We start from the raw sequence: 12,532 nt of genomic DNA, 5'->3' as shown, positions 1-12,532 counted from the left end.
GAATAGGCCTATCCAAAAGCCTTTAGTTCCAGCAGATTCTATAATACAATGCTGCATAAAGTAAAAGTAGTACTAAAATATGGAAGCTCTGACCCACTCAGTATGTTACTCTAAAAAAAGTTATTAATTACTAGTTAATTACATCTTTAACAGTGTCAGTGGCAGTCTTTAACATTATACTTTTAAAAAAATATCCCAAATCAACCTCAACAAGTTGAACAAAACAAGGATAGACATGAAACTGCACTTTTAATTCTTTCAAATTATGTAATGTTACATAAATGATTCTTGAACTGACAAATGTATTTAAAGGGAAAAGAGTACATTATTTTAACATTAGACGTTAATTTTGATAGGCCGCAATTGTTTTATATAGAATTTTTCTATACAGTATTTAATGCAATTACATCAGAAAAATTAAGAGTAATCATTTACTTTATTTTTTCAAGGGAAAAGTAATTAAGTTGCAGTAATTAATTACTTAGTAGTAATGATTTACACCCAACACTGGACCCACTTAAGCGGGCAGTATCAAAAACGACTCTGATGCAGCACTTTGCAGTGAATGACATCCATTATTTATTGTTTATAATTTTGTATTTTCACTAATGTCATATATCTGTGTTTTTTTTTAAATATAGCCTACATTTTCATAACATTTCTGCAACTGTAATTCCTGCATACATTTATGTGCAGCATTAAACAGTCTGTATAATGCACTTCAGATGCTTCAATAGCTTTGCCTTGTATTTTGAGACACTTAAATGGTGCAAATATAAAATAATTTCAATCCAGACAATAAATTAAATGTAATTTTTGTAAGAATATTGATAATAAGAAGCATAAAAAAGAAATGAATCCATCAACCCTTGAAATGAATGTGTGCTAAATTGCTAATATGAAATTACTCCTTACGAGCAGTAAATTTCACACATCAGTAAAGCAGAAGCCTATGAAGAAATTTGTTGCAAGGACTCCAGTAAAGCTGATCATATTAGTAATCTTTGTTAAACAGTTTCAAACAGAACACAATTTTCATATTCATGCAAATACTTTATTTGTTATAAGCATTCTAAGTTTCAGATTTGCATCATGTTGTATTTGAGGTGACATGACATTTTTTTCCAAACCCAACTTCAGGATAACCAGATTTCAACCAACAATGAAGAAAAAAAAAGAAAGAAAAAAATAATAATTTTGAATTTACATTTTGAATTTACATGGTAGAATACACACTTTCAAAATGATTTATACAATTGAACAACATCAAAGAAATGTTAAGGCCTGTCAGAAACCTTAAATAAAAAAGAAGGATGACCTTTAATTGAACTGTAGATGTGTTGACCATTAGTCAACATAAAAAAAATATTAGCCAGAGTCCGTATTTTGTTTGAAATTTCACAAAATTGTGAATACATACATAACCATGTGAAAGTATGCCAATGCAAACAGAGCTTCTGATTGTATGAACATTTTAAGTAGGCCTAGTAGTGTACTAGGAATATAACATAAATGTATTGAAAGAAACACCTTTAGAATAGTCATAAACAGGCAACTTTACATTTTTTGAAGGATATGTGGCTCCGCTCTTGGCATTCACCGCGTGCCTTAATTGAAATAAATTAAATCAAGGTCCACTGTGAACACGTAAAGCGAGAGCCAAAAGTGCAAAAAGAGATTCTTCAGGACCTGATGAGCAGCTGAACCTGTTTTAGATTTAGGATACATCATGACTTGCACCACAGGCCAGACAAATCGGATTCTGCCAGCAGGTGTATTTATTCAAAAGCACACTTTAAGGCCTATTTAGATGTGAATCTCATCCTGGTAATGCTGAATATTTCCTTATTCGGTGTGTCTGCTGATAGCCTACTGGAAGCCTGTGTTCTGATGGACAAAGCACACAGCCAGAGGCAATGCATTCAGAATGCCTGCACATCCAAGGCATCAAATACAGCTCTCCATCCCTGTGACCTAAAGCATCAAAATCATAACAGTTAAACTATGGCAAAACAGGCCTATTCGAAATTAAATGCACAGAATAACGTCGAACATTAGACAACACTCGCAAATGAAGCCCAAATGTATGCCATTTGTAACATTAGAAGAAAAAAGGATTACTGATTCAAAATATCTGCTAATTAAATCGAACCAAAATACGCAGAACATTCATAAGGTTATTATTATTTAATCCCACTGTCGTCGGCAGGCAGCATCCGTTTACCCTGCATCATCACTGCATCATCCCACAAGGGTGGATGAGACGGATTTGTTATCTACGTTAATTTTAGGATTTAGGTGTTCATGTACATACCTCCGTGAAGCCATGAAAATGTGTTCATATCGCTGCTTAATATTAAAGAGGACTTTCAAATAAATGACGAGCCAACGACATATAAATATGGAAACTGCGCCGAGCGCTACATTGCAAGGGAGGCGCGTGACGTCACCATGCAGACAGATGTTCAATCCCTGCGTCCTTGAGTTTCAGTTTAGCTATCAGGCTATGTTAGCCAACAAATGACGTGTCAAACGACTGATTGATTGATGTTATAAAATGTGACATTTTGGGAAGATGACAAACAGACACACTAAAGCGTGAAATTTATTTTATTGTTTCATTTAAAAAAATATACATAATGAGGTTTCTGAGGAGTGGGTTTGTATAGAATATTCACTAATGGACCCTTTTCACAGACTGTGATGACGTGTTGTAACGGTCATCGACATCGTATATATATATATATAATATTTTCATTGAAAAAAAAGTAGGCTATACATTTATAACACTATACTTAACGCTGCTGTGAGGGTGTTCTAATAAAGCAGCTGATGATAAAGTTGACATCTTTCTCTCCTCTGACTGCCGTTATCAATATCTCTCTATTTTTTCATCTTTTTGAAAGTTGTGAAAACACTAGTGTGGAGTTTTCCCTTTGCTATTTGAGCAAATGGGATTGGGAACACCAAAAATATATTTAATGTAGTCTCTCATTCACCGCTATTGGTGCAGGCATCACTTTGTAGACCAAAACATAGACATGCCCTTCGTCTCAATGTCCATGTCCATCCTAAACAGCATGTGAGATTAAAATAAGTGTGTCCCAAAGCATAGTAGGCTATGTTGAAAAGAGTAGGCCTCTACCAGAAGTCCCCGGATGGTCTACTATTTCCGGTGGATTTTCAAAATGTGGATCCTTAAATATGATTTTTTTTTTCTGCCTATGGTGTTTTTCAAGTCCTCAGGGAAAGTTCATATACGAGGTGGAAAGTCGTATATTTACGATGGCAGGAAAATGTTTTTAGCTATAAAAACTGAAAGAGTTGTCAAAAGCTTAGCTATGGTGATGTTGAAGTAGTGGGACCTAGTTCATTTATAGCATTAGCTTTTTACTTCTGGCGACTGCATTTATAGGCTTCAAATTCATAAAGGTTGTGTTAATTTGTGTAAATTATCTTTATGAACAAAACGCAAGTATCATAAACTTTTGTTGATCACAGAGCTTTTTTATTTTATTTTGCGATAATCCACAAGCCTATTGAAAAATCCTATTGGGTTTTTGTCGAGGGAAACCAGTGTGATGCTAACTGCCGATTTGCCTACAAAGTGACATCATACCTAAAAGTTAACCCAGCTATGACGACTTCCGCTTCTGAGAAACCCAGAAACATGAAAAAGGTCAATTTAAAGCCATTGTTAATGTCCTTTTATCTGAAACAATATTTTTTGTAATATCTGTAACAAGTTAACAGTAAAACCATACTGACGTATAGGCTACATTCAGGTAGGTTATTTAATGAAGATTTCACCTGAAGATTTAGACTGAACTATTAACCCTTTCACACATAGAGGTCACTATACCGTGGACAGCTATTCAACAAGGCATTTTTTGCGTATTGGGTTTTGATTGCACAGTTGCATATCGACCACTACAGTGGACACTGGACATTAGTGCATCATCCTATACACTGTCACCAAGTGGCAAGCCGATGTATGTGGATTGTTCTTCCAAACCCATTCCTTCTATCCTAGTTGTACCATCAAGTAACATCCAGGGAGTCAAATTATAGTTACATTTTCCAAGCATTGATTTTAGATTGGAAGGAAATTCTGATTAATCATCTTTCCAATAAATTGGACATCACGCATCAGCTACAATTCATACTGTGACTGTTGTTAAATGAATGAATGAATGAATGAATGAGGCATTTATATAGTGCTTTCATATGTACTTATGTACACCCAAAGCGCTTTACAATCATGTCAGGGTTCTTTCCTCATGCAAGCACCACCAGTTTGAAGCATCCACTTGGATAATGCGACAATATCCACAGTACAACGGCGCCAGCGCACTCACCCGCTCACCACACACCAGATATAGGTGGAGAGGAGAGAGAGTGATAGAGCCAATTCAATGGAAGGGATTATTAGGAGGCCATGACTGTATAAGGGCCAATGGAGGGAATTTGGCCAGGACACCAGGGTTACACCCCTACTCTTTACAAGAAGTGCCATGGGATTTTTAGTGACCGCAGAGAGTCAGGACCTCGGTTTAATCTCTCATCCGAAGGACGGAGCTTGTAACAGTATAGTGTCCCCATCACTTTGGGGCATTAAGACCTGCACAGACCACACAGAGAGCGCCCCCTGCTGGCCTCACTAGCACCTCTTCCAGTAGCAACCTGGTCTCCCATCCAAGTATTAACCAGACTCAACTCTGCTTTCAGTGGGCAACCAATCTTGGGCTACAGGATGATATGCTGTGGCAATACTTATGTGTTCTTGAAAATAGGCTACTTAATCTGCTAAATTAATTAGGTAATGCATGTTATTGTAGTGCATTACTTTACTTTTGAAATCAAAAAAGTAATCTGATTATGTAATGCATGTTACATATAATCCCCAATATAGATTTCAGTCTGTGGTTTTCTCAGAGAGGAGAGCTACTGTAGAAATTTGTCCATTTTGAACATAATCAGAATTATCAGCTAATAAAGGTAAATCGGCATACTCGACTTGAGCATTTTCTACAGTCTGAGTTGGGTTCCCAGAGCTATGTCATTACTGTATTATGTTTAATACAGCATCTCTTCAGTTAAAACCAAAACACATACTGTCCACTCAAGTGGACATCTGAAAATCTCTTTGAAAAATAAAAGAAGTTCAGATCTTGTTATTCGTACTCTTAGAGCAATAAAAACATGTAGAAATAAACCTTGACTGTGGTTGAAATGTATGCATGAAAGGGTTAATAAATGTCAAATCAGGGAAAGTTGCAACAGGAATTAAATTGCTGTATAACATTAATTAAAATATTTGTTTGGTCATTGTTATCTTTTACATTTTGGTTTTTCTTTAGTGAATTTTGGGTTTAAGTTCAGTGGACTTTTTTCATAGTGGTATGCAAGATGATTAATTCATTTCACACTCATGTTAAATTCATCTTAAACATCTGGACGAATTCCGCCGTAGGTCATAAACAAGTTGTTGTCAACAGTTGATCTCAGTTTTGAGTAAGGCGTGGGTCTAGTCTGTTTATTTGGACGAGAGAGATTTAAATCAGTTTGCAAAGTTGGCTTGGTCAATGTTTGACGAAAGTTGACATGTACAAAGGTGAAAAAAACATTAGGCTATAGTTCTCATTGGGATGTGAGGGGCTCATTCCCTGCCCCCTTTTAAGTGAGACCGCTGCTCGGACAAAATGACACTCGATCGGCTCGCGCAAATATGAAGTCTGACGAAGTTGACACCATCGAAGAATTAAATAATTTACCTGTCGATTCTGTTCGGATTGCGCCGTATTTGGCAGAGCTAAGGCAAAAAGCAGAAGCAGAAAAAAGCATTCGACACTTGGATTTGTCGAAAACATTTCTGATACGTTTTTTGCAGGCGAGAGACTTTGATGTGGCACTGGCGTTCAAGGTTTGGAACACTATTTCACCCTAAACTTTGACTGAACTCAAATGATTAATGTGTAAACTGACGCGCGTGCTTTCTGTAGTGATAGTAACACCGTTGGTGAGACGTGATTTGGTTTGCAATAACATTTAGGCTACGGGCTGATATTACACAACACCTCTCACATGTATGCTGGGGTAAAATTGCCATCACTTAAGAAGTGAGGGGACAGATATGTATGTCAAATACCTATCTAATTGACAGGCTTTAGTTTTTCTTCTCATTCTTTTTACTGGCTAAGACATAAAATACATATACACACACACACATATATATATATATATATATATATATATATCACAGAAAATATCTTTTATAGCTTTTGTACTGTAATAACGTCTATATCAATAGCACTGCATTATTATTCATATAGCCTACTTTATTGTTATAAAAATACCCCGAGATGGCTTGAAAAACATATCGTGTGACGGTGTGATTATTGGTTTCACGTTTCATCAGTCAAACGTTTTCTGCTTTTTACTCTGCTACAGCCATAGCTGGACACCTTTGTCCATATAGGGCTTGGGCGTCGTGACGTCATTCTTGGCGTGGCGGCCATGTTGATGGCCTCGCGAATGTAAACATACAGCAAGTCGAACGAGGAGAAGCAGAGTTCGGAGAAAGAAAAGAGATATTAAAGTCCCGAAAATGATGTGGAATTTACGGGGATACGTTAAATAGGGAAGTCAGGGACCAGTAACGTTATGTGGACAAAATCGGCAAAAAAGTGTAGTTAGTAGCTGTCAACCCTCCCGTTTTTTCCGGGTTTCTCACGCATTTGAGCTCTTTTCCCGCTGTCTTCCCGTTTTAGTATTTTCCTATAAAATATCCCGAAAAATGAAAATTTCAACATTCATCTTTCTGTTGCTATCCCTCTGCTGACAGCAAAAATTCGTACTACAAAACTGCAGCAATAACTAAGCGAGTTGTGAAGCTAGGTCTAACGTGACTTTGCTTACAGATTGGCATGAAATCGTGCTCTCACAACAACCACGCTGTTATCTTAAAAAGGCCAATATCACCCTGAGGTTGCCTTCAAGTAAGCAAAACGATGCTTTGAAAACATCTGTTTCGCTGGAAGGGCAAGGGGGTAGCAACAGGACAACAGTACAGAGACTGACAGGTCCGATGGAAGGGCTAACATTAATGTTATGAGAGTCAGGTATTAAAATACGGGATATTTTACAGGAAAAATTGTCCACATACTGGTCCCTGGTTTCCCTATTTAACGTATCCCGGTAAACTCCACATCCATTTCGGGGTTTTAACATCTTTTTTCTTTCTTTTCTTCTCTCAACTCTGCTTCTCCTTGTTCGACTTGCTGTATGTTTACATTCGCGAGGCCATCAACATGGCCGCCACGCCCTATGGCCACGCCAAGTATGACGTCACGACGCCCAAGCCCTATTGGGGATTTCCTGGAATGTTATAAGTTATTACCCAAGGGTGCAGGGATTTGTATTATTTTGAAGCACCCCCGGACGCCGCCATTGGCTAACGGAACCCCACCTGCAGTTAGCATCCCATTGACTCCCATTCATTTTGGCGTCACTTTGACAGCGAATAACTTCACATCTGAGGCGTTTAAAGACTCCATTTGTCCATTATTTATTTCTAAAGAAACACGAAAATGTATAAAAGGCTCCATTACCTTGTAGCTTACGTTATGGCCCTGTAGAAGCAGTTTTTGTAAAAGTAGGCTAACGATTGCGTCACAGCCACGCGACTCTCTGTCGCACAGTAGGAAATTACCGTATGGACAGGAGGAGAAGCTCGCGGGCAATCGGGAGGACGTCGAGGCAAAATGACAAAGTAATTAATCAGAACACCTCCATTTCTTTTACTGTCTATGGTTATTACCTCTATGAGTCCATTTTGGACTTTCTGTGAGGGAGTGCCCTCTGGCTTTGAGTATGAAGGAAACCTACATTACATGAGTTTGTTTAGCCAAAGTCACTTAGCGCTTCATAATGTTCACATCGCCTCGTTTTGAATAAGAATAAAATGTCAGGTCATGCACAGACTATCTTGTCTCTTTGAATTTAAATCTAGATATTTTATTCACATTAGCCCTTGAAAAACTCTATGTGAACTAGGGTTGCAAAGGGGTGGAAAATTTCCGGTTAAGCTGAGGAATTTTGGAAATATTTCAATTTTGAAACTTTACGAGAATTCATTGAAATTTTGGGGTAATTTATGCAAACTGTATCATATACAAACATAAATATACATTTTGTTTGGTCATAAGCAGAATTGCATGCAAACCATAGACTGTAAAAAAATATGGACGTAGTGTCCGTGACGTCACCTGTGGGTTTCTTAAGAGCATTTTTGAAGCCTAAAGTGGGCGGAGCCGGAGGTCGCCATCTTGCAACGCGTCACCACGCGTCACTCCCAGATAAGGATAAACCAGAGAACGTCTAATGAGGGGAGAAGTGAAACTCAATAAACTTCCGGTTGCAGTTCCACTCTTGTTCCATATGAGGGCGCTCACATGGCGAGTGCAGAATGAATGGAGGTCTATGGAGCTATACCGCTCAAAATCCACTTTTCTTAGGATATAATTTTTTGTCTAGTAATTTGAATGTTGTTTTCGAAAGGGGATGCAAAGAAGTTACACATTGCTTGGTGTTAGATTTTTTAGAGTCACTTATTTGCTTTAAAAAGTCTTTCAAAATGTCAATGACGTCAGAATGCTGACGTCATTAGCAGAATGCTAGCGTGTTATGGGCAACAACAACTCAACCTGTAAGAAATCGAAAAGAAATAAGTACTCGTTCATTCAACTTTCGATCTATAACCCATGTTGAACTTGCAAAACCTACAATCAAATCTGAGATTTCTCAACGGCAATCGGGTGAAAGAGACACATTTAGCCGTCTAGCCCCATTGACTTCCATTCATTTTGCACTCATGGCGAGCGCCCCCAGTGGAACTCTGATTGGAACTACAACCAATAGGACTTAATAGGGCGTTGGAGTGAACAGGCTTTCCGTAGACGGGCTTTGGATAAACGAAAATTGGCAAAAAGGCGGGATTAGCTGAGGTGACTTGACAGCTAACAGACAGCAGACAAACGGCTAGTAGTGACAGCCGCGGCAATCCACCTGTCACTCAAGTGACCACGCCCTTAATTATGCAGAACTTTAAGGCTTAATATAATTTGACTCTCTTTTGCAGCCTGTGTCTAGCGGCCAGTCGATGAATTGCAGTTTAAGTCACTTCCGTGTTGGTTTCAAGAGAGAGACAGGAAGGTTGCCATTTGACCTTTGATTTTTTTTTTTTTGTGAGTAGAACTCTTTAATCGATTTTTTCATTGAACATCAAATAAACAGGAATGTTGAATAAGGTTTTTTCAGCTATACTGACTAGCTAGGGACTGGATGTTCAATAATTGATGTACACATTTTTTCTTTTCTGACTGACATTGCATTCAGATGTCAAACCAACCATAATCAATGTAATGAGTAATGCTTCTTTTGTCCCGATAATTTTCTTAAAAATAAAAAACTTGAGACTAATATATAATTGATCTTGTGTTTTTCAACAGCTGTTAATCAACTATCATAAATGGAGACAAGAATGTCCAGAAATAACTGCAGATCTACGGCCATTATCCATCATAGGACTTCTCCAAAACAATTACCATGGAGTTTTGAGATCACGAGACGATGCTGGAGGTCGAGTTTTAATCTATCGGATTGGCAAGTACATACACAAACAATATAAAAAATAAAATAAAATAAAAACTTCTGCCATTATAATGGGGAATATCACACATTTTCCAAACACTGTTTTCAGGTCGGTGGAACCCCAAAGAATTCACAGCTTACGAGGTTTTTCGTGTGAGCCTCATTACGTCAGAGTTGATTGTTCGAGAGTGGGAGACTCGCAAAAATGGACTCAAAGTGATTTTTGATCTCCAAGATTGGTGCTTTGCTCATGCTCTGCAGATAAATCCTTCCCTGGCAAAAAAGATATCTTCTGTACTCACGGTACGTATCAATTTAAACATTTTCACAAAAGATTATATATTTTATAACACCCCTTCCACATCTAGAAAAACTTGTACAGTATATAGTTGGTTTTTTTCCTCTTCTTATAGCTAGCTTTTTTAATATTAATTTTAAAAATGGAAAAAAATATATGAATACATTATCGAGTGAGTTAAAATGAATCCACCAAATAAAAAAATCAACTCTGTCTTGCAGGATTCCTTTCCTTTGAAAGTACGCGGCATCCATTTGATAAACGAGCCCATTTTTTTCCGTCCCGTCTTTGCCATGATCCGTCCATTTCTTCCAGACAAAATCAAACAACGGGTTAGTGACATTTAAGTAGACTATGGGATTTTAAGAGGATTCGTTTTAATCAGTTTAATATCTATGGTGATGCTTTTCCTTATAGATTCATATGCATGGCTGTTCATATGTCCGAAGTCTCTGCAGTTACTTTCCGAAGGCTATTCTCCCTCCTGTGTATGGAGGAACCGGACCAGGCATAGATGAAGTGTGCCAAGAGTGGACTGAGTTCATCATGCAGTCTGAAGATTATCTCTATAGGCTCTCTATAGACTTGCGCAACCCGCAAGAATCAGGCGGTGGAGGTGATGCTTCTCAGTCATCCGCCTTTGACTAATTAAAATGAAGGTACTTCTCACCATGTGCTCTTTGTGTTCTGCTGTGGCAAGTTACATACTTTCTATGAAATTAAGGATAATATTGCTGACCTAAATTGTAATTGTAATCTTTTACTAAATAGGATTTTTTTTCTTTACTTTTATTTTCATTCCAGACTGGAAAAGGTGACATTCCCAGTTATCACATTTGGATAATGTGATTTTATTGAATTCTATATCACACAGATATTCATTGAAAGTACTTGATATACCTCTGATGATACAATATAGCACTATATTTCAGATGTTTGTTGCTTTTAGAAGAAGGATTTTGTAGTATCTTTAAAATAACACAACTAGTGTACAATGTTGTATGAGACTGAAATATCAAAGTGCCTTTGTTTCTTTTACTTGTGAATTGTCATTGTTTTTATTGTATTATTTTCATAACAATAGACAAAACTCAGGATGTTACAAAACATTAGCCTCTGTGTTTATGGAGTCAAATGATCTGTAATGTAATGGTAAACTGCAGCATTCAGTAATATTTGCTGTATTTTAAATAAATAAAAAGCTGAGGGCATGTTCTTATTTAGTATACTCTAAGTGGGTTTGTAAAGTGGCACTTTGGTCTATTGCCTTTTGCTCCGACTCTTAAAACAAATATAACCAGAGACGAATGACCTTACTGGAGCTCTACTTGTTTACAGATTTCCTTAAATGTGAATTTCTGAAACCATGTATATACCTCTTGTTCTGTTTATTGCACCTTTCCTGTCAGACAGTGTATCTAATGACAGAAGAAAATCACTGTTTTACATTAGTGGCTCATTATTTAATTGTGTTGTCATCAATTGTTATCCAACTACAACTGTTAATTATTTTTTTCCCACTTTAATGTACATTACCATAATGATAAAAAGATATACACAGACACATTAATACACAATGTCAATGTGCTACTCAAATAAACGTGGGAACTGGACAATCACAAATGTCATTGTGTGAAGATGTTTTCAACTGTTAAGCTGCCAAATCCAATTGGGTGAATGAAGAGGCTCCAGGCTGTGTACTACATTCCTGCCAAATTCTTATTATCTTCCATTATCTTGCCTGTCTATTTAGATTGTAAGATTTAAACAATAAGTATAAATATTTTAAAACCATAGTTTTGTAGTCTAGTAATGGTTAGGGACATAAAAATGGAATGTCTCCAGGGGGAACGAAGGAGATACTAAGATAACAATCCCTCCCTATCACCATGGTGTCATTGTGTAAGGGCTGTAACGCAATGTTATTCCAAATGGTGTACCAAACGTTGTTTCCAAAGGGAAAAACATCAACAAGCTGCAACAAACTTGTAATGTTATTACTTGCACAACATATGTGAGGTACTTTCAACTGTGTACATATCTAAAACAGTAATTTTCAAGAATAGTGTTGAATCTATCAAAAGTATATTTTTAGACAATTATCATGCCCTCTGGTGGTAAAAAATACACAATACATAATGTTGTACAAAATGTCATACCTCCAACTGTTTTGTGAATTTTGTACATGTCATACTACCAACTATTAATATCCAAAGCCCTACTGTGAAACATTATGTGGGGACAACTACCACTTCAGAATGAATAGGCAAAAGTATCCTGGGGATTTGCACTGTGAAGAAAATCACACTTTCTCACACATGCCAAATGGTGGGAAAGGCCCAAATGGTTCCCATACCTCTTTTATCCTATCATGTATCTCAGAACATCTCATGCACACAGCAAGAGTATTGTTGTATATTAATATTTTATGTTGGAGCATTGACTAAATCTATTACTAAAGTTACAATTAGTCTTGCACACTTGCCATATTTAATCCTGCCTCTAATTTCCATATTAGACGGTTCTTGTCTTTTTTGGTTTAGAAATCATGCATGTGGGACAGATTAATCTTTAAGTGTTTCA

At 37.1% G+C, this 12,532-nt stretch overlaps 1 protein-coding gene across 3 annotated transcripts; it reads left to right on the top strand.

Annotated features, from left to right (window-relative positions):
* Window positions 1–5,636: 5,636 nt before the first annotated feature.
* On the top strand, window positions 5,637–11,570 carry ttpa (tocopherol (alpha) transfer protein). Of its 3 annotated transcripts, XM_084411631.1 has the most exons (6): window positions 5,637–5,923; window positions 9,510–9,663; window positions 9,761–9,954; window positions 10,171–10,281; window positions 10,367–10,608; window positions 10,754–11,570. In XM_084411631.1, exons 1-5 carry the CDS (start codon window positions 5,729–5,731, stop codon window positions 10,595–10,597), a joined length of 885 nt encoding a protein of 294 aa, XP_084267757.1. In that variant the 5' UTR covers window positions 5,637–5,728; the 3' UTR covers window positions 10,598–10,608; window positions 10,754–11,570. The 3 variants fall into 3 exon arrangements, with proteins under 3 accessions (XP_084267757.1, XP_084267756.1, XP_084267758.1); XM_084411630.1 differs by having other exon boundaries at window positions 10,367–11,569; XM_084411632.1 differs by lacking the exon at window positions 5,637–5,923 and adding an exon at window positions 7,597–7,771 and having other exon boundaries at window positions 10,367–11,563.
* Window positions 11,571–12,532: the final 962 nt, after the last annotated feature.

The sequence above is a fragment of the Rutilus rutilus genome (genome assembly GCF_951802725.1).
Source record: "Rutilus rutilus genome assembly, chromosome: 6".
Classification (NCBI taxonomy): domain Eukaryota; kingdom Metazoa; phylum Chordata; class Actinopteri; order Cypriniformes; family Leuciscidae; genus Rutilus; species Rutilus rutilus.
The sequence above is the reverse complement of the archived record's forward strand: the minus strand, read 5'-3'. Positions and strand labels throughout refer to the sequence as shown.

Bases quoted from the DNA above. Each gene is read 5' to 3' on its own strand.
- ttpa (XM_084411631.1), top strand. From the start codon at position 5,729: ATGAAGTCTGACGAAGTTGACACCATCGAAGAATTAAATAATTTACCT. The intron at 9,664-9,760 runs GCAAGTACATAC...CACTGTTTTCAG, and splicing joins AGTTTTAATCTATCGGATTG to GTCGGTGGAACCCCAAAGAA. The intron at 9,955-10,170 runs GTACGTATCAAT...TCTGTCTTGCAG, and splicing joins AGATATCTTCTGTACTCACG to GATTCCTTTCCTTTGAAAGT.